The 21,018-nt window shown below is 36.6% G+C and overlaps 7 protein-coding genes across 7 annotated transcripts; 3 read left to right on the top strand and 4 right to left on the bottom strand.

The window, feature by feature from the left end:
• Positions 1-755: 755 nt before the first annotated feature.
• On the bottom strand, positions 756-4,676 carry C9374_010611 (uncharacterized protein; the record flags this gene model as incomplete). The annotated part of the gene is made up of 2 exons (XM_044686175.1): positions 756-1,795; positions 1,937-4,676. 2 exons carry the CDS (start codon positions 4,674-4,676, stop codon positions 756-758), a joined length of 3,780 nt encoding a protein of 1,259 aa, XP_044543766.1.
• Positions 4,677-6,675: 1,999 nt separating this feature from the next.
• C9374_010610 (uncharacterized protein) lies at positions 6,676-7,757 on the top strand (the record flags this gene model as incomplete). Its single annotated transcript, XM_044686174.1, has 4 exons — positions 6,676-6,766; positions 6,825-7,118; positions 7,167-7,368; positions 7,415-7,757. The coding sequence occupies 4 exons, from the start codon at positions 6,676-6,678 to the stop codon at positions 7,755-7,757; spliced, it is 930 nt and encodes a 309-aa protein (XP_044543765.1).
• Positions 7,758-7,958: 201 nt separating this feature from the next.
• Positions 7,959-13,607, bottom strand: C9374_010609 (uncharacterized protein; the record flags this gene model as incomplete). Its single annotated transcript, XM_044686172.1, has 1 exon — positions 7,959-13,607. The coding sequence occupies one exon, from the start codon at positions 13,605-13,607 to the stop codon at positions 7,959-7,961; it is 5,649 nt and encodes a 1,882-aa protein (XP_044543764.1).
• A 752-nt stretch (positions 13,608-14,359) lies between these two features.
• On the top strand, positions 14,360-15,358 carry C9374_010608 (uncharacterized protein; the record flags this gene model as incomplete). Its single annotated transcript, XM_044686171.1, has 1 exon — positions 14,360-15,358. One exon carries the CDS (start codon positions 14,360-14,362, stop codon positions 15,356-15,358), a length of 999 nt encoding a protein of 332 aa, XP_044543763.1.
• A 73-nt stretch (positions 15,359-15,431) lies between these two features.
• C9374_010607 (uncharacterized protein) lies at positions 15,432-17,069 on the top strand (the record flags this gene model as incomplete). The annotated part of the gene is made up of 1 exon (XM_044686170.1): positions 15,432-17,069. The coding sequence occupies one exon, from the start codon at positions 15,432-15,434 to the stop codon at positions 17,067-17,069; it is 1,638 nt and encodes a 545-aa protein (XP_044543762.1).
• A 6-nt stretch (positions 17,070-17,075) lies between these two features.
• C9374_010606 (uncharacterized protein) lies at positions 17,076-19,511 on the bottom strand (the record flags this gene model as incomplete). The annotated part of the gene is made up of 1 exon (XM_044686169.1): positions 17,076-19,511. The coding sequence occupies one exon, from the start codon at positions 19,509-19,511 to the stop codon at positions 17,076-17,078; it is 2,436 nt and encodes an 811-aa protein (XP_044543761.1).
• A 118-nt stretch (positions 19,512-19,629) lies between these two features.
• C9374_010605 (uncharacterized protein) lies at positions 19,630-20,925 on the bottom strand (the record flags this gene model as incomplete). Its single annotated transcript, XM_044686168.1, has 1 exon — positions 19,630-20,925. One exon carries the CDS (start codon positions 20,923-20,925, stop codon positions 19,630-19,632), a length of 1,296 nt encoding a protein of 431 aa, XP_044543760.1.
• Positions 20,926-21,018: the final 93 nt, after the last annotated feature.

Genomic DNA, 21,018 nt, shown 5'->3' with positions numbered 1-21,018 from the left:
TGTTTGGTTGAAAAATGTTCAATTAATGAAAGATTTTTGAATGGTGGAAATAATACAAAACCAGCTAAACTCAATCAAGCAACATGACATTTAAAGAAGTCAAAAACGTAATTTTCCATGTTGGGTTATAAAGTCATCGATATTCAATTAGAGATCTCATCAAGAGGCGTAACAAGATCTTCAGCTGAAGGAGAGTTGAGAATTGTTACGAGTTTTCAGTTAAGTACTGATTGATGTGGTTCCGAATGATTACGGATACGATGCCTTAAACATGCATGGTTTCTTTAGTTGTTGTTCAAATATCCTGCGAAAGTCAGTTTTCCGTCTTTCACTGGTGTCTTTACCGCAATCATTGCAGCCATGATGATGAATGCATACAACGCCAAACAAGCCAACCCCAATACGACGCACAAACAAACAGCCTTCTTTGTGTCCTTCATTTTTTTTTATTATTTGCATGAAATACCATGACAGAGAAAGATCGTTCCGAGTGTATTCCATCATCACAACAAAGAATATCTTTACAAAATTAAAAAGTCACACGCGTTAAAAATACAACAACAACACTTACTCGGAGAGCACACCATACTCCATCAATGATAACAATGATTTTTTGGTGTTTTAAAGTGCTCCGATCACATACTCATCTCTCACACGAGAGACGGAATTATCATCTTGACAGAATGATAATCACATAGTTATTATTATATAGATCTATGGCCCGAATGATGAATCATTTTAGTTGTCTCTTCAACTTACCAATGTAATAAATGATGGTAATTCTTGATCAAAATATTTCTTGCTCCATTACCGTCACGAGGGATGTGGAAGTGACAATGATTGCAATGAAACCATTTGCTTCCATAAAGGTCTTCCTTGATCACTGAACAATTTCCACACGTTTTCGATGTATATTGTTCTGTGACAACATGTACCTTGCATCCACGCATTTCTGCCTTTTGCAAGAGTTTCATTCGAAAATCATAGTGTCTAAATCGCAACATTTGGCGAACAGTTTTTCTAGTAATTTTTCTTCCAACCCATTCGGAAGTGTTGGTGGTGGTTTCACTCGTAGTGGTGTCCCTTGATTCCCATCCTTCGAATGGTGAAGACGATGCAACAAGAGGTTCTGTTCGCACATCCATATTCTCCGTTTGGCCATTAGTATAACCTTCTTGTCCTTGACACGTGGTATCTTCTTTTCCTTGACGCTTCCTTTGTTTTTGTTTTCTTGCAATCATGGCCTTGACATTAAATTCAGGTATTATAATTTCAGAATAGTGGAAAGTTAAATAGTCAATGATTTTGTTATGCATATCATTCACCTTATTTCTAATTTTGCTTTCCAGCCTTCTAATCTTCTTTTTTAAGGCTTTTCTTAAACCCTTATAAAATTTTCGTTCCTGCCGAGAATTGTATTTTAGAAATTTGTTCTTGGCAATTTCCGACCTGAGCTGATCTTGCTTTAGAGAAAGGGAAAAGAGTATGGTGTTTTCTCCTTGAGCGGCAAACTCCAACGCGTCTCCATTACTATCATAACCATACATGAAGCATCGAACACCTGGATCCAATGCAATGTATTCCTTTCTGAGTTCATCTTGAGAAGGTTGTGGGCAGTCCTTGAGAAATTTCGTGTCATATTCAGTTCCACTGTTCGAATTGGACTCGTAGAAGCTTTTATCAAACCGTTGGAATTCTTGTCGAGTTAAAGCTTTGTGATAACGGACTGGAAGGCAAACAAAATATCTTCCTCTTTCTCGTACAAAGGTTGTCTCGTGTGAAAATTTTTTGTTGTCTTGATGTTTGGGCAGGCAAAGGGCAGACGGATCATGGAAAAATTAGAATTCAGAAAAGTTCCAATCACATGAATCAATCACATTCATGTAAGGGATTCAAATCACATGTAAGTAAAATCGAAATACATATATATACATACCAATCTCTTCCTTTAACCACTTTCGTGCTCTTGCAGGATAATAAAATTTCAAAAGATGATCCGTAGATTTCTTGGAAGGACATGCACTTTCATTCCCTTTAAAAAAGGTAGGTTTTAACAACACTCCTTCCTGTGATAATGAAATGTCTCTCACTTTGAACGACTGATATGGATGTTGATTGCTTCGTCCTTTCATTTCGAATTCACGAGGTTGTCGAGTAAAATGCTTGGGATTAAATCTTTCGTTCAATTCCTCATCAGTAATCATCTCCTTCTTTCCTTTTTGAACATCTTTAAGAAATTTGGTTTTGGCCTTTCGAGCAGCCTCTTTGGATTCCTTTTCTGCTGCTTGCTTGTTTTTATATCTAGTAATTTTCTCAGCCTTGACAAAGTCTTTCACAGCGTTCAATTTAATATCTGCTGGACAATGTTTCAACTCTTGATCCCATAGCCACCTAGTTTGTTTGAATCTCAGGTTGGTTTGGGGATTCTTCAAAATTTTAAAGTAATCGTCTTCTGTGGTGGTAAGGAGTGTTTTTCCCTTGTTTTGCTCTAACATGAAATGAAGGAGACATGCTTCATTATAAGCATGGTTAGAATTGAAGAAAAATCTTTCAAAGACCTTCTTTTGTTCTGAGGTGAGTTTCAATCTCACTTTCTTTGTTCTCACAAAATAATTGTCTTCGTTTGAGATTGAGAAGGAGGTGTAAATTTGTTTTAGCAATTTCTCGATAGTGTCATCAGCTTTTTCCTTTGATTCCGCAGTAGTGGAGGAATTGACTCCATTCTCAGCAGTCGTAGATGAACTCACTTCATTCTCAGCAATCGTAGATGAATTGACTCCATTCTCAGCAGTCGTAGATGAACTCACTCCATTCTCAGCAATCGTAGATGAATTCACTTCATTCTCTGCAGTAGTGGATGAATTCACTTCGTTCACAGCAGTCGCAGATGAACTCACTTCATTCTCAGCAGTCGTGGATGAATTCACTCCGTTCTCTTGAAGCATTGTTAAAGACTCCTCTAACGCAGATACTTGCTTGAATTCCTGAACAAGCTTCTTCTTTTCTGACCCAAACTTGCGTCCGTTGAACGAGCAGACTGTCCTTTTAAACTTGGAATTTCCACACTTACATGGCGTCTTTTTCCAAGTTTCTGATTTGCACCACACTTTTTCTACCAATTCCTTCTTGCTCGGAGGTGGTTTTGTGGATGGACATCGTTGGCGAACGGAGAGGGTAAACCAACTTTGGGTCGGTATTTTCAAACCATTCTTGGCAAAACATGACACAGGACAAGTCTTGTTCAAACGATCAACCGTATCATCATGCCAAAACGGTTTTCTTAACTCCTTTGAATCAGTTGAAACAGTGGAATTGGGAACCATCCTTCTCTTATTCAATCTCTTCTTCGATGGTTGTTGTTTGTGATAGAGTTGCCTTTTTTTTAACCGTCGAACCTTATTTTTCAGCGACTGAAATGTTCGGTGTATAAAGTAATCTCGGTAAATTTGTTCCAAATTCATTCCCTTCCGCAAGGATGTCACAATTAAATCCTCTTCCGACTGTGAATAAGGTTCTCCTGGAGTCGTTGATACATTGGACTTGTTCGATGATGGTTGTGCTTGTCTTAACGGTAAGGGTTTGGATGGACTTAATTGACCAAGTTTCATAATCATTTTCTGGTAATGATCAGAATTTGTCCATGTTTCTGGAAAAGTTATCGATACAGTAGAGGTAAAGGTGTTACTATCAGTGAATTCTGAAAAGGTTAAATCATCGACACTCCATTGAATGATAAAATTTGTTGCATCTGAAGCATCATACGCTCCTTCCAATCTGGCACGATTAATCTTTCTTTTCAATTTCTTATACTTTTTCTTCAATGAGTTGATGGATCTATCAAAAAAGAAAGTACCAATTTTGCTCCATTCCAGATTGAATTGTTTTAAAAATAACAACATGTAATGTTCTTGGGTTGCGTATGCTTTTCCTTGATCGAGAGAGAGAGGTTCAATACTAATTCCACGCTCCAAATAAGCAGTCCTTAATAAGTCTCCAAATTTATCAACAGTAGATACGTCTTTCAATACTTCCAATCTCTGCCAATGAGAAGCAACCTTCTTCTTTTTCTTTGCTCTTTCTTCCTCACACTTGTAATGATCACTTAAAGTGTGTTCACATGGCGAAAATTTAATTTGCGCCATTGGTATGTATGGAGGGATAGAGAAACCACCAAAACCACCAACGCCTTTCAATTTACGCCATTTATCAATACGTTCCATCATGGAACGTTTTTGATAAGGATGTTTGCATATCATTTGTGGTTGCCCCTTTATCGCCAAGACTCTCTTTGAATTTTGAAAGGTTTTTTCAATTTCTCTGGTAGGATTGGGTGATTTGATGGGGTTGATATTGGTATTGTCAACATGTTCCAACTTGGGTGATTCTTGGTCCTTTGTTGATGTTTGTTCTGAAGTTCTTGGAGGAAATGGGGGAATGATTGGATATAATTGAGGAGAGAAGGTATTTAGAGGAATCCATGGTGGAGGAAATCTAGGTTGAAAAGAGAGATTTGGGGAGAAAATGGCGGGATTTGGAGGGAAAATTGGTTGAGAGGATGGATTTTGTTGAGTGAAAAGATTGGGATTTGGTGGGAATATAGGTTGAAGGAATGGATGATGGGAGGAGGTGAAACGAGGGTTGTTTGAATTATTCTCCTCACGACTCTGGTTGTTCATGATGAATTGTTTTTTTTAATGATGATTCAATAACACAACTAAAATTCAGCATGTATTTATTGTATTCTTAATGTCCTACCATTACGTTTTAAATTACCATTTTCAACGTTTAATAATTCAATTCGAGAAATTTGTAGCACCAATTTCGAAATTGCATTAATTTTTACCCATTTCATAAATTCCTTATTTAGGGGTATCTGTAGGATCAAGTAATATTTATGATTTCACCGAAAATGGAAGCCATGACATCCATACTTGCACGTGTATTCGAGATAGGGTGACAAATTCCTTTCGCTAATTAAAAATCTTTGTTTGGTAATTTTTTGTAATCCCTATACTTGTACCAGATTCTTTTTCACAAGACACAAATTATTTACATTCATCGCGCCTTAGTTTTAAATACAATCAAACATACAACACCCTCGCGTTGATAAAAACTTGGAAAATCAATTTCTAATTGAGTAGAATAGATGAAGACAAAGTCAAAAGACTCTCATGATTGAAATAAGCGTGGTGGATGTTGGTTGTATGTTGTAAATGATGATTAATTGTTAAAAATTGCTTATCAAACATATTTTTCAAAACCCACAATTTTGATGATTTTGTTAAATTATAATCATTGCAACCCTTTCATCGTTTTTACACTGGCAATACCTTCTCGCTGATCTACTGTATCCAGTAGTATGGAGAACTCTCGTGAGGGAGAAACAGGGTTGTCGTCCATGTTTATACATGGAGAATGCTCCGCTTGAAGGTTGTTCATTGATAATCATACCCACCGCTTGTACTCTCACCACAACAGCTTCAACGAGATGGCATCAAGGAGAAGGTTATTTTTGATGATTTTGATGGCAGGACCTGTTTTTCGGTTACTGCTTTAAAGTGTTGATGAATAACCGTGTTGTTTTTGTTTATTATTGGTTCAACAATCGTTTTAATACGCAATGATTATTATTCAAAATAGAAACAACCATGATGATCAATGGACTTGAACATCGGAGTGGGTGGCCAGGTGTTGAGTGCATTTCGCATGATTGTTCTCCAACTCAATATTTAGCAAGAATTCGAACACTCAAAAAAATATCCTTAATAATAATAAATATTTTCTATCGTTCGGGTAGGGTGGTGATGATAATGAACAACAGCAAGCCTTCCGAACCAATGATGCCCTTTTGAGAGATTCAATACGAACCAATGATGTCATTTCCTAGGACTCATCAGACTCTTCATCAGAAGAAGTATCACTATATTCATCACCCACCCGCTCGTAATCGTGATCCGTCCATACTTCTGCCCCTCACGGCTCGTTATTGAGTAGTCCCTTAGGGTTATTTTCAAGTTTTATCGGTTGTTGTTGTTGCTGCCATTTATTAGTCCCTTATTATCATGTTTCATCCAAATATTGTTGTTCTCACGAGTTGCAAATGTTCTGCATGTACTATTTGTATTTTGCCAAAAATCGTTATGCAATTCCGGGCGGATCTGCCTAAAGCTTTACAAGGCATACACCCTCTCGGTTGGAACTGAGGCAAGTTGTTGTGCAATAAAGTACATAAACAAAAGCACTCAAATGATGCATCAAGAAACGTTGACCCTCGCCAACTCGCCAACAAATTCGCTGGAGTATTTTGGCTCGGGTTAAACCACTGTGTGTCACTCTTAATTTCGTAAAGATATTCGTTTGACATGACCATAATTGTAATGGTCAACCGTTAAAATGGCGCGACAACCGCCATCCAAAAAAAAATCGAATCGGCGCTGCTCCACATCAGCCATCTCTCTTCCCAGCGCTGCAAAGAATACCATCATCACCGCAGCTGTTGCATCATTTTATCATCATCAACTACAATATATATTCCCACTACATTGAACGTTGTTGGAATCTTGAGTAAATATATACAACAACAACAATCATCAGACGACTTTTTTTTTCTTTGCTGATATCTTCCACTTTTAATTTAACGTACAACAACTTTCGTAAATACATATATACATCATCATGTCTACTCCTACAACACCAACAGACATCGATATTGATGGCATCATTTTCAAATTATTAGAGGTTAGAGGTTCTCGACCTGGAAAACAAGGTTTGTATTTTCGGTATGGTAATCATTTGATGAACTCATCATCCACTGTGCGTACTAGTGAACCTAACTGAAAACGAAATCAAACAATTAATATTAAAATCTAGGGAAATATTCATATCTCAACCTCCATTGCTGGAGCTCGAAGCACCTATTAAAATTTGCGGAGATGTACACGGGCAATATTATGATCTATTGAGATTGTTTGAATATGGAGGATTCCCACCAGAAGCTAATTATCTCTTTTTAGGTGACTATGTGGACAGAGGAAAGCAATCATTAGAAACTATCTGCCTTTTACTCGCCTACAAAATCAAATATCCAGAAAATTTCTTCCTCTTGAGAGGTAATCACGGTATGTACATTGATCAAACCTGTTTGTAATGTTTAATGTTGTTATTAGAGTGTGCTTCTATTAACAGAATTTACGGATTTTACGATGAATGTAAAAGGAGATACTCCATAAGATTATGGAAGAGCTTTACTGATTGTTTCAACTGTATGCCAGTTGCAGCAATCATAGATGAGAAAATATTCTGTATGCATGGTGGATTGTCACCAGAACTTCATAACATGGAACAAATCAGAAAAGTAATGCGTCCAACGTAAGTACACACACGATTGTGCAGTAGTTTGTGTGACCGATTTTAGCGATGTACCAGATAGCGGTTTACTTTGCGATTTATTGTGGAGTGATCCTGAAGAAGGAATCCAAGGATGGGGAGAAAATGATAGAGGAGTATCATTTACTTTTGGAAGTGATGTTGTAGAAAAATTCCTGAAAAAACACGATTTGGATCTTGTTTGTCGTGCTCACCAAGTAGTAGAAGATGGATATAAATTCTTCGCCAAGAGACAATTGGTGACGATTTTCAGTGCACCAAACTACTGTAACGAATTTGATAATGCAGGCGCAATGATGTCCGTAGATGAAACTTTGATGTGTTCATTCCAAATATTGAAGCCAGCAGTCAAGAAGAGCTATTATTATTAAAGTTTTGATTTTTCTATCCCACCAATCAGCACGTTCCAACCGTCCAATAATGAATTTGTCATGTCGTTATTGGCTATACAACCCGAGTCACATGGCAAATTTCACATGATTAAAATAGATGCTTGTCTTAATTTGAAATTAGTAGTAGATTTACCTTGTTTAGCATGTTTAATTACGCTTGTTGACATGTTCATTTTCGCTTTAACAAAGTCTCAAGTCTGTAGCTTGAAGTTCAAGGTAATGCGAGTATGGGTTAACATTCAATGTATCCAAATTTTGCTTCTTGTCTTTCAAATCCTTTAAACATTTCACATACAGGTTAAACACTTCGTAGTTGTTGAATAAATGTCTATCGTAATTGATTGCTTTTCGTCTGATGAGATAATGTTGTTCCTTTAACTTTTGGTTGTTGTCTGGGAATGGAACGTCAACAATCATGCTAATGTCAGAGCCAATCTTCTTCAAAATCTCAGCCTCCTCGTCTAACTTCAATTGGCTGGCAAGACAAATTCCTCTTTCATCAAGCGGCACATATTGCTGCAACTGTAGCACGTGATATTTGAGCTGGGGTAAGTTTTGAGACAATTTCTCAGCAACGTAGGGTGAAACATAAATAGTGTATCGTAAATGTTGATATAGAATGTAAATAGATTGAAGTAAATGGTTAATTAACTCCATATTGGCCTTGGTTGAGTGAGGGAATGAGGCAATTAACACGCTCTTACTACGATGATCTAATGAAGTTGGTAAATTTGGGAATGCACTACTCATGCCCTTTAAGAAGGCATCTCTGACAGTTTGTCCAAAGCATGCCACTTCACCAGTACTGGCCATTTCTACACCCAATTTTGGATCACAATCAGCCAATCTCTTGAATGAAAACATTGGAGTCTTACATCCGTAGAACGATTTACAGAATCGTTTTCTTTGAATGGATTCATAGGTCATTGAGTATTTATCAATCAACTCATTGTGATTTGGAGAGGATTGTTGCTGTTGATTATTGGAACGTAGTTGAGCAATTTCATTCAATAAATTCATTTGCTCATAATAATTTTGAGTTGGTACTTTCTGTTTGGATGTCATTTGCTCAATATTTGATGGTAAAAGGAAGGTATTTGTGAAAACTTTGGCTGCTAGGGCGATAAAGTCCAAATCAAGAGTCTTTGATACGAATGGGAATGATCTTGAGGCTCTTAAATTGCATTCAATAACTCTCAATCTCTTTGATAAACTTCTATATAACTTGAGAGCTTCCTCTTGTGGGTCTTCCTCTTCGTCACTCCATGAAGATGGTTGAGTATTGTTCGCACTGTCATGTGGAAGTTCATTATCAAAGAGGAATTGCATATTGAATGGACCACTAATGTTAAGTGCTTTGGCAATAAGAGCTGCCTTTTCTCTAATAAGATCTTGAATATCAAAACTCAAGCTGTAAGGTGGACAAATTAAAGTAGCATCTCCACTATGAGTTCCTGCTCTTTCTACATGCTCACTGATAGCATCAATGATAATAAATCCATTTTGAGCAACACCATCAATTTCAATTTCTTTGGCGTTTTCATAGAACTTGGAAATAACAACAGGATGTTCGCTTGAAACGTCAGCAGCTTCATACAATTGTTGTAATAATTCAGTGTCTGAGTACGCCACATTCATAGCTGCACCACTCAATACATAACTTGGTCTAATCAAAACTGGGTATTGAACCTTGTTGGCAAAATAAAGAGCATCTTCAACAGTAGTTAGAGCAGCCCACTCAGGTTGATAGACAAGTTTCTCTCCTCGATTGTCGACAAGAGAATCTAAAAGTTTGCTGAACTTGTTTCTGTCTTCACATGAGTCAATGGAATCTGCACTTGTTCCAAGAATATTCACATTACATTGCTTATCGAGAGGAAGAGCAATGTTATTGGGTTGTTGACCTCCAACGCTAATTATAGCACTAGAACATGATTCTTGTTCATAAATATCCATCACTCTTTCAAGACTCAGTTCTTCAAAATAGAGGCGATCTGGTTCGTCATAATCAGTAGAAACAGTTTCTGGATTGTAATTGATCATGACAGTCTTAAATCCTAATCTTCTTAACTCACGAATACACATCACACCACAATAATCAAATTCTACACTGCTACCAATTCTATAAACTCCACTTCCCAAAACCATAACACCCTTATCATTAAATGTCACATCATGGTGGAGATGATGATCAGGATATACAAATTTGGACTTATTTTGGGATTTCTCATCAGGTAATGCAATGCTGTTGATTCCAGCGTTATAGGTTGTATAAAGATAATTTGTTTGGGCAGGATACTCTGCTGCTAAGGTGTCAATTTGTTTAACAATTGGTTGAATCTTGTGAATATACTTTCTGACATATCTAACGATCAATTCCTTATCAATATTTGTTAAATGATCTTTTGAGGATAATTTGTAAGGGAAAGACGAATCTGGAACAAAGTTTTGGAACACAGAGTTTGGAAGGTAAGATGCTATTTGCAAATCTGAGAAACCTTGCTGCTTTGAGAGAATTAAGAGAGGGTATGGAATGTCAACAGTTGATTGCATATACTTGCCGACTCCTTTGAGTGCCTTTCTGGTTTGTACAATGTTATTGAGCTTGTACAAGAACCAACGATCAATTTGTGTGAATTGATGAATTTGGTCTACGGTCATGTCAAACAAGTCCATGGCCAGAGCAATTGCGAAAATTCTTTGATCTGTTGGATGTAACAATTCTCTAATTACTCTTTGTTTAACCTCTTCCTTAGCATTGATCACTGTTGGAATTGCAAATGGATTGCTATTTGGTTGAATAATGTTATTTGGAATGGTCTTCAATAGCTTTTCATAATCAAATAGTGATCCAGTGGTTTCAAATCCTCTATAACTCGTGTTGACCATACGAATAGCTTTTTGAATGGCTTCTTCAAAATTACGACCAATAGCCATGACTTCACCAACGCTCTTCATTGCACTTCCAATGTTAGTAGAGACACGAACAAACTTTTTCAAATCCCATCTTGGCATTTTAACAACACAATAGTCAAGAGCTGGCTCAAAGCATGCAGTAGTTTCCTTTGTCACTGAATTCTTAATATCAATTAATTCCATTCCCAATGAGAGCTTCGCAGCAACAAAAGCAAGAGGATATCCTGTGGCTTTGCTTGCTAAGGCAGAGCTTCTACTAAGACGAGCATTGACTTCAATGATTACATATTCTCTACTGTAAGGATTGAGAGCATATTGAATATTACATTCTCCAACAATTCCCAAGTGTCTAATCACCTTAATAGCTGCAGTTCTGAGCATATGATATTCGTCATTATTAAGAGTTTGAGAAGGAGCAACGACAATTGACTCACCAGTATGGATGCCAACAGGATCAAAGTTTTCCATGTTACAAACTGTAATGCAATTGTCGTTAGAGTCTCTTACAACTTCATATTCAATCTCTTTCCATCCTTTAACACTCTTTTCGACAAGAATTTGAGGAGATGAGCTTAATGCTTGAGTAGCTAATTCTCTTAACTCTCTTTCATCATTTGCAAAACCAGAACCAAGACCACCCAAAGCGAAAGCAGCTCTCACGATCACTGGGAATCCAATTTTGTGTGCACTAACAATGGCTTCATCGACATTGTCACATGCACATGAATCGGCAACTGGTTGGCCAATTTCTCTCATCTTTTGATTGAAAATATCTCTATCTTCGGTATCAATAATAGATTGAACTGGCGTACCTAATACTCTACATCCTAATGTTTCCAACACACCACTCTTGTGCAATTGAACACCACAATTTAGTGCTGTCTGACCTCCGAATGAGAGTAACAATCCATCTGCTGCTTCCTTTTCAATAACTTTTTCAACAAAATCTGGAGTAACTGGGCCGAAGTATACTCTATCAGCAAGTTCCTTCGATGTCTGGACTGTAGCAATATTTGGGTTAATTAAAATTGTAAAGATTCCCTCTTCTTTGAGGGCCTTAATACATTGTGAACCACTGTAATCAAATTCACCTGCTTGTCCAATTTGAAGACCACCACTTCCAAGCACAATAACTTTCTTTGGGAGAGGAGGTTTCTTGGAAATTGATTTTTCTCGTTTTTGTGACGGATCTCTCTTATATTCAGCCGAGAAGATACTCTTCTTCATCAATATTTCTTGTTGTTGGAAAATTGGTGTGCTAATGTCTGATGTATCCTCAATAGATTGCAAAAGTTCATTAAATTTGGTTCTCATATTCTTATGATGTCTTACAAACACCTTGCTGTAGTGTGACTCGAAGTTGGTAATTTCTAACAATTTGCCATTACATTTCAATTTCATCAAGTCAACAAATTGGTCGAAAAGGAAGAAGGTGTCCTCTGGACCTCCTTTGGCTTCAGGATGGAATTGTGAAGTGAAAATTGGCATGTTTGTGCAATAAATTCCTTCGTTACTGTTGTCGTTTGCGTTAATAAAGTATGGTTTGAAGTTGTAGGGTAGACTGGAGTTATCAACAGCATAACCATGATTTTGGGAGGTTATAAAACATTTTCTTGTCAATTGGTCAATTACAGGTTGATTGTGACCACGATTACCAAATGGTAATTTGTAAACAGATGCTCCAACAGCTCTACCAACAAGTTGGTTACCCAAACAAATTCCAAATATAGGGATCATTGGTAATTCCTTTGATGATGCTTTTCTAATATAATCCTTTAAATACTCAATTGTAGAAACAAAATTGTTTGGATTACCTGGTCCATTGCTAATAAATAGACCATCCAAATGGTCAACTTCTTCAACCCAATTGTAATTGAATGGAACTACCTTCAATTCAATGTCTCTCTTCACAAGCTCTCTAATAATGTTATATTTCATTCCGCAGTCAATTGCAATAACCTTAAAGGTATTTCCATGCCCGTATACTTTGACTTCCTTACATGTTACTTGTGTAATAATGTCTGGATCTGCACCTGGATCATACCAGTTAAGTTCCTTACATAACTTTATCATCTCATCTGCAGCATTAATGTCTGTGACAATTCTGCCAAGCATGGAGCGTTCATTTCTTAATTTCTTTGTGATTGCTCTGGTATCAACGTGATAAATACCTGGAATATTATATTCTTGTAGCCAACGATGAAGTGAACAAATAGCTTCATAATGAGAATAATTGTGAGAATAATCTTGAACAATTAATCCTCGAATATGAATTCTGTCACTCTCTAAACGAGGTAACAAACCAAAATCATCAACATATTCATTGGCCATAGTATTGTTCATAGTAGCTGCAGAAGGTAATTGATTTTTCTTGAATGGAGGAGCTCCATAATTACCCACAAGTGGAAAAGTTAACACCAATATTTGTCCTTGATACGATGGATCTGTCAAAGACTCTGGATACCCAACCATTGCAGTGGTAAATACACATTCACCACTTACAGAGAATGATGTATCCCAATTGGTATCCTTTTCATTCATGCACTTGGTAGCTCCAAAAGCCTTACCATAGTATCTTGTACCATCTTGCAATTCCAAGTAGCTATCAAAAATGTGAGGTCCGAATTTAGTAGTGCTCGGATTTAAAACACCACTACTCACAGCTTGAGAGGGTTGATGATGAGGTTGTTGACTCATGAATTGAGTATTACTACTGTTAGGAGACAACAATGCTTGTGCTGAATTCAACAAGCTGCTCAAAGCTGTGTTGGTAGAAGAAGGACTATGGTGAGAATGATGAGAATGGTGATGGTATTGGTGATGAGCGGAAAGATGAGAAGGAGGAGTTGAGCCCATCTTTGGACTGTAATAACTCATGAAAGATTTGTTGGATGGCGAGGATGAAGGATACATTTCTTCTGTGTTGTTCGAGTGTGAGAGGTCCTATTTGTTTTTTTCTACAAGCTAAATGATGCATCAATAGCCATCATCGGAGTGTTATATAAGGTAATTCAACAATTGTTGATGGTATTACAAGGACAGTGGTTATTAGAAGATGCACGAATGAATCGTCATGTGGTATCACAGCTTGGTTTATACCAGCTCAATGGCCAGCCAAATAGATTACCTACCTTTGAAAATTGAATTCACTTCTAATGTCTGGAAAGAGAGATTGGTTGGCTATGTACAACAAACGTTGGTAACGATGATGGTCAACTCGAAAGAAGGTTGCTCCTGCTTGTGCTCTCTTTTTTCGAGAGGAAGATTTTGAATTTCAAACAATTGTTGCAGGTTTTGTGGTACGGCTCGCTTGTTGTAATTACCTTGCGGGTTAAATGATGGTACCCACCAAATTATTCGTTGTTGAGAGCTCATGGCATGAGGATAGTGTTAATGAGCTTCAAGGAGTGTTGTTTGTCGTTATCGTACAACACTTCTCTCATAATGATTCAGACTGAACGATGATGATGGTATGAATGAGAATTGCTTGTTAGATACCGGTGCATGATCCACATTTGATGGCTTACAACTATTATCCAAAGAATTAAATCACCTGGATTGTGTTCTCAATTTGGTCCGACCAAGCCAGCACCTTGGAAAAAAACAATAACCAGTATTTTCATCATCTTCACCAACACAACCAGCCACCTCTCCGAAAACACACCATGATTTCCCAATCCATTCATTCCGAAAGCACTAACAAATTATCTCATCTCATTACTATCAAACAAATCACTCCGCAACTCAGCGAAAGGCTTTGCCACCGTGCTTCTGAATTTAAACATTTTTTCAGTACTCAACAACATGATCAATACAATTCCATCCTCAAAGATAAGATTGTCAATTTGTTGTTTTTTGAGCCTTCTACCAGAACCATGTGCAGTTTTCAGAGTGCAGTGTTGAGATTGGGAGGTCATCCTCTAACTTTGGATATTCAAAGTAGCAGTAGCGTGAAGGGTGAATCTCTTCAAGACACACTCCGAGTGATGGAACAATATGGAGATTTAACTGTGATGAGACATTCCAAGAGAGGAGTTCATCAAGAAATGTCGTCCTATCTAACAAAACCTTTGGTCAATGCAGGAGACGGTGATGGAGAACATCCAACACAGGCTCTCTTAGATTTATTTACAATTAAGGAAGAACAAGATCGAGTGGCCAAGAAGATTGATTTTCAAGTGCAAACAATTTGTTTATTTGGAGATTTAAAATATGGTCGAACGGTTCATTCTTTACTGAGATTGTTATACATTTATTTTAGAAATCAACCTTTGAAAATTTATTTAATTTCCCCTGAAGGATTGAGAATGCCTCAATACGTGATTGATGAATGTGTTCAATTGGGTGTCAATCATACTCTCGTACAGACTGAAATGTTAACACCTGAAATTATGAACGAATTGGACGTTATTTATGTCACTCGATTACAAAAAGAACGATTTGAGAGTGAAGAACAATATTTAAAGCTCAAGTCCTCGTTCTGTTTAAAGAAAGAAAATTTAAGTGCTTCTAGGAATTCCCATGTGCCAATTATTATGCATCCATTACCAAGAGTAGATGAGCTCGATGAAGCTATTGATTCTGATGAAAGAGCAGCATATTTCAGACAAATGAACAATGGCATGTTCATGAGAATGGCAATATTGGAAATGTTGTTAAAGTAATTCATGAGTTAAATCTTTTAATGATTATATTATATTCGAGAATTGTTCTTGATTAGGCAAAGCAAACAAAAAAATGAATGCATCTGGTTCTTACTTTGGCAATGACAGGAATTATAACTCGAGTTACTACTCGCCAAATTCTTCAACATGGTCTTCGTGGCTGAGTACATCTTCTCCTGTGGCTGGAAAGCGATATCTTTCTCTTTTCTGGAGTGTGGCGTTGGATGATAGCATTGTTTGTTTCATTTCCTTTTTGTTAGATAAATTATATAGAAGACAATCTCGGAATCATTACATGATGCGATATGAAAAATTAAGCGAGATTTTAAGAAGAGATTTATTTAATTATTTAAATCATGAAATTGGAGAATTGAAAATTTCTCTTAATACTACAAATCAAGAAATTAGAATTAGAAAGAAAAATTCGGATCGTTCCGAAAATTATGATCACGAAAATTACTATTGGAAGGATTTTTTGAATTTGCGAGAAAGAAAACAGTTTTTGAACGAAATAATAGAAACAGCTATTCAGCTGAGAAGAATGGAAAATGATGATCATGTCGATACATTGAATATGTTTAAAAGAAAATCGTTTAGAATTATTCATATGATTGTATCTGGACTTTACTATAGCTTTTTCAATGTATTCAATGTGGAACCAATTGGAAATTTATTGATGATGCTACGAACATTGAAAGTCAACAACAACATGCAATCAGAATCACCCACTTCTAGTACACAAACTATAACAGACATACCATGGATTTCTCAGGTGATAAAGGCTATTTTGAGATCTGTAATAGTGTTTTACAGTTATGATTTGATCGATTCGGTCATGAGTAATTTATTGAGCATTGCCAAAGCCAATTCTAGAACAGAGCGTGAAAGAGAAATCGCTAAGTTTAATGGAGCTGACACTTCAATTGGAAACAATGTATTTATCACTCCACAGGTGTCAAATCAGTTGAGAAACGCTGAAATGCAACAAAGTCGTGCTCAATCAGAGAAAATTTATGAGGCACAGCTTAAACTTTCCAATATTTTAACTACGTTGTCAATATGCTCTGCAAACGCCAAGGAGGACCTTTCAAAATCTATTCAACAACTAGTGGAAGAATCAAAAGCATGCTTTAAAAAATTAATTTCAATTCTTGAAAAAGCTGAGGAGTGGACGTGTAAATATAATAGTCTCAACCTTATTCAAGCAGAAATGAAAACAACAACAGAAAATGTGATTGATGCAGCTGAAACTCTGTCGTACACTCTCCTCTCACAAACACGCGAATTGTTACCAATCTTTAAAGAAACGATTAACAATATTAACAATGCCGTAAACGAGGTTGTAAAAACTTCTGGAACAGCCGCAGAACGTGACAAGGATAATCAGACATCATCCATAAACAAAGTTGGAAAAGATAAATCTTCAAAAAAGAACCGTCGCGTTGAAAAGACAATGGATCAGTACCGAGAAGTATTGAAACAATTGGATGAGCAATGTAACAAGCTATCAACTCTAACATCATGTCCGCCAAGCAGTGACGCTCTCAGCACTCCGTTTTACAGACGAGAATCTTCCTTAAACGATAGATTACAGCTGTTTTTAATGAACTTGCCCATAAGGACATTATTAGTGTACATTATAGATCTCCTTCTCATGTATTACAGCGGTACAAGATTGGATTTTCTACCATACGTACTTCAAAGAAACTGATGAACTCTACTTTTTGTAATCAATATCCATAATGATTGAAGTGTGAGGGAAATACTTTTGCATCTTTTCTGTGACTTTACATCTCTGGACATTAAGATGAGTGAGATATGGTAATGAGCTTAATTCCTTCACTCCCTTGTCTGTAATGGCTGCAAAGTTGATAGTCAATTGTTGAATTGATCTCAAATGTTGTGTAATAGCTTTGATGGTTTTGTTAGTAATGAATTCATTGTAACCATAATGACCACCATGAATGGTAAGAATTCTAATATGAGGACAATTTTCTATCACTGGAATGATATTGTCATCCTTGATATTGAAGCATCTTACTAAGATTAATGTTTCAAGTTGTGTCAAACTTTTCAAGTAGTCAAATCGATTGATTCGTTTAACATGCAGAATGTTGAATACTCTCAGATTTGTGAATTTGGAAACGCTTTCCAAGCCTTCATCCTCTAACTTGGTACACCAATCTAAATTCAATTCTCGCATTGTTTCGCAAACACGAGGAGAATTTGCCAAATATTTAAGTCCCTTTCCGTTGAGAGTTTTGTTATGAGCAAGAGATAATTTTTCAAGTTGTTCACAATTAACTAGGCCTCTCAAATCTTCATCCTTCATTTGAATGTTGTTACTCAGGTCCAACTGTTTCACATGATTCAGTTTTAACATCCATTCAAAATTTGTATACTCCCTGGAGTCAATAAAATCAAGCTGTTCCAGAACCTTGAGATCACACATAGCTAGCAATTGCTCCATTCCACGCCTGAGTCGAATACATCTCTCAAATGTCAACGAGTGTAGCTTTTTCTTATAGATCACTGATACAACTTCATCTTTCTCATTAATGGTTGAGGTAGAGGCAGGTTCCTTTGCAGTGGTAAATAAACTCTCAATTCTGCAACAATAATCCAAAGTGAGATGTTTCAAATTCACAAAGACATTTTCTCTGATTAAACTCCTAGTCACATTATACATTTTCCCACTGTGAATATAGAGAGTATGCAGTTTGGGATAAATGGAATTATCTGTGGACATGTGCATTCCAGTCATGGAATCCCATCCTTCTTGTGTTAGAACATCACCACATTCATTGAGCACAATTTTTTCGAGATGATTCGATAATTCAAATAGATTCGAGCATAAATAGGGAGCTTGTACGCTGACAGATCTTGAGCATGAACCCAAATCAAGATGAATTTCCCTCAATTCTGTCAAATGAGTTAGAACTTGTGTGAAATTATATGGAATGTCATCCTGTAGTCCTGACGCATGAAATGCAAACTCTGACAATTTCAAATCTTTTAAAGTATCTTTGAATTTGTACAAGATGCTTGTCAATCCATTATTTTCTGTGATCAATGAATCTTCGTTCGTTTTAGGAGCAGCTCCAAATGTCAATTCAGGTTTCTTATTCTTATCAAAATGTAACGTTTCAATACCTTTGAATATATTTGAACAAGCCACACATCCAGAATCTTGAATCGACAAATTGTACTTGAAAATAAGTGATTTTAAGGGAATGGTATTTTTGTAAGACTTCTCACTGACGCTTCCGAATATTTTCAATTCATTTTCGCAGTAGAATTTTAAATACTTCTCGAACTGTTCAAACGCTTCATCTAATAGACTACTTTTAGCAATTTCTAAATGATCTAACATTTCACAGCCGTCGGTTGATGGAACTCCTTGTTGAACCGATTGAACAAGTCCCATGCTTCTGAGATTCATCAATAGATTCTTCTGTAGCATCAATAATAAGAATTTTGAGATGAATTCTTTCGACAAGTTGGCATTTTCAATCGTAATAGACTTCAACTTGGGCAAAACAATATCATTGCTTTTGAACTGAATATTGTTAGGTTCAGTCATGGATGGCTCTTCAAAAAATTCACTAATCATGTTGTTGGTGGTTTCATTTCTGCAATTATGAATGTTCACATGTAAATGTGTCAAATTTGGTAATTTAGTACAAATAAAATAGAGTTCATCTGCACTAATAGCTGGTTTGATATACAGTGATTTGAGGCGACGGCTTTTCGAAGCAAACTTTTGTGAAAATAATTTAATGGTAGAACTAGTTGTTGAAAATTCCTTTTTGAAGACTGCTTCATGCTCAACTCTCAATTCTTCCACAAATGGTAATGCCTTGTCTAATACTACATATTTAATTACATATTCCACAAATTGTTGATTCCATGTTTGATCAATATGAATTTTGTTGGTACTAATCCAACAAAAGGTAAACCATGCTTTCGAAACAAATCTCAACACTCGTAATTTCTCTTCAAGAGAAAAATAGGAAAGTAAAATGGAGAGTAATTCCGAAGAGAGTTGATCATTCAATTGTTGACGAGAGGATGATGATTTGGGAGATGTTGATGATGGTGAGGTGTTTGATGACTGTCTGGGTTTGTTGTTACCCGAGAAGCAAGCGAACATTTTTTCTTGATGTCTGACAGCAGGCGATGGTGAAAAAAGTTCATTGTTCAAAAAACAAGGTCCAACAATAAGTAAGGGTTGTTATTGAATTACATTATGATACACCATATACCTTCTTCTACAAACATTCCACTTGAGCATCTGGAGTACCAAGCTCAATAATTGGATAAAGTGTCAAATTTGACCCAACACGATCAAATGCCATTCCATGATTGATATCATTCACAAGAAACGAAATTCTTCCTCTCTTGGGTTCGTAAATAACCTTAATGACGGATCCATCATGGATGGATTGATATATATACTTGTGACCATATCGTAAACACTTTCTTGAACAATACAATTTTCCGTCATGGGTACATAAACTAAAGGACAGTGAAGTATTGTCAGAATTGAGCTTAACCAATCGTGTAGTACAGAACCCAATGGATACATGCGAACAATTGGCTACAAGCTTGACTGAAAATTCAGTACATTCTGTTTTTCCCATGCAGGCACAGTTCCACTCATAGCCACCACTGATCTTTTGAATTCTTCTGTGGTCAGGTGAGAGTTCTGCATTAGAAGAAATGTAATTGGGATGAAATAGCATATCTGGAACATGAATATTGAACTTGTTCATCAACATGGCTTTCCCATGACTCGGAAATAAATTGAAAATTGAAGAGATTTGATAATAGACCACCTCTTCCATAAAGTTACACAATTCACTCTCTTTCATCTCGCTCAAGTTTTTGGAAATATCCATTCCTCGCAAATGATTCAAAATCAAATGAAAATGTTCATAGGGACGATCAATGAAAAAGGCTTGATCGTGTTCTTCCGGTTTCGGATCAAAGTAATCGTTAAAATAGGCACAAAAGAAGGAATCCTTTTCATTCTTCAAGGTGGAGAGAAATGTACAATAGATTTTACCTCCAACATTTAAACGAATGACTTGATTCGGACCTAGACGAGACTCTAACAAGGCACTTGAAGCAATGCGTTTTTCAATTTTTGAAATTTTTGTTTCTCGTTCTTCATAATCGCTCATCATTTCCTTGCGTTTCTTGTCGATGAGTTTGGAAACCTGTGCTTGCACAATATTCTCAAATTCTCGTTCATTCTGTTCTAGCACATGTTCTTTATGAGCAATGGTTTGTTCTTTTTCTGTGAGAAGACGTTTTCGTTCATTCCAAACATCTTGTTCTTGAGAGAGTGCTGTTTTGAAATCATGTTCATATTGTAAAAGAAGTTTGGAAAAGGTTCGTTTGATGGATTTTGTGGAGGAGAGATGATCAGAGAGAGGAGAAGGTTGTTGTTTTTCAAATGATCCAATCGCGGAACAGTTCGGATCATCACAATGGTTGGCAACAACAACATCTTCGGAAGATGAGGACGAAGAAGCAAAAGGATGGGTTGCAAAATGAAGCATGTGTCAAAAGTGTGACCACCGTCAAGTTGTTGATTTTGTTTTGGAAGATGTTTTCTCTTAACATGTGTGAATGAATTCTTTAAAATCCTGGAA

Source organism: Naegleria lovaniensis (genome assembly GCF_003324165.1).
Source record: "Naegleria lovaniensis strain ATCC 30569 chromosome Unknown tig044, whole genome shotgun sequence".
In the NCBI taxonomy this organism is placed as follows: Eukaryota; Heterolobosea; class Eutetramitea; order Acrasida; family Naegleriidae; genus Naegleria; species Naegleria lovaniensis.
The sequence above is the reverse complement of the archived record's forward strand: the minus strand, read 5'-3'. Positions and strand labels throughout refer to the sequence as shown.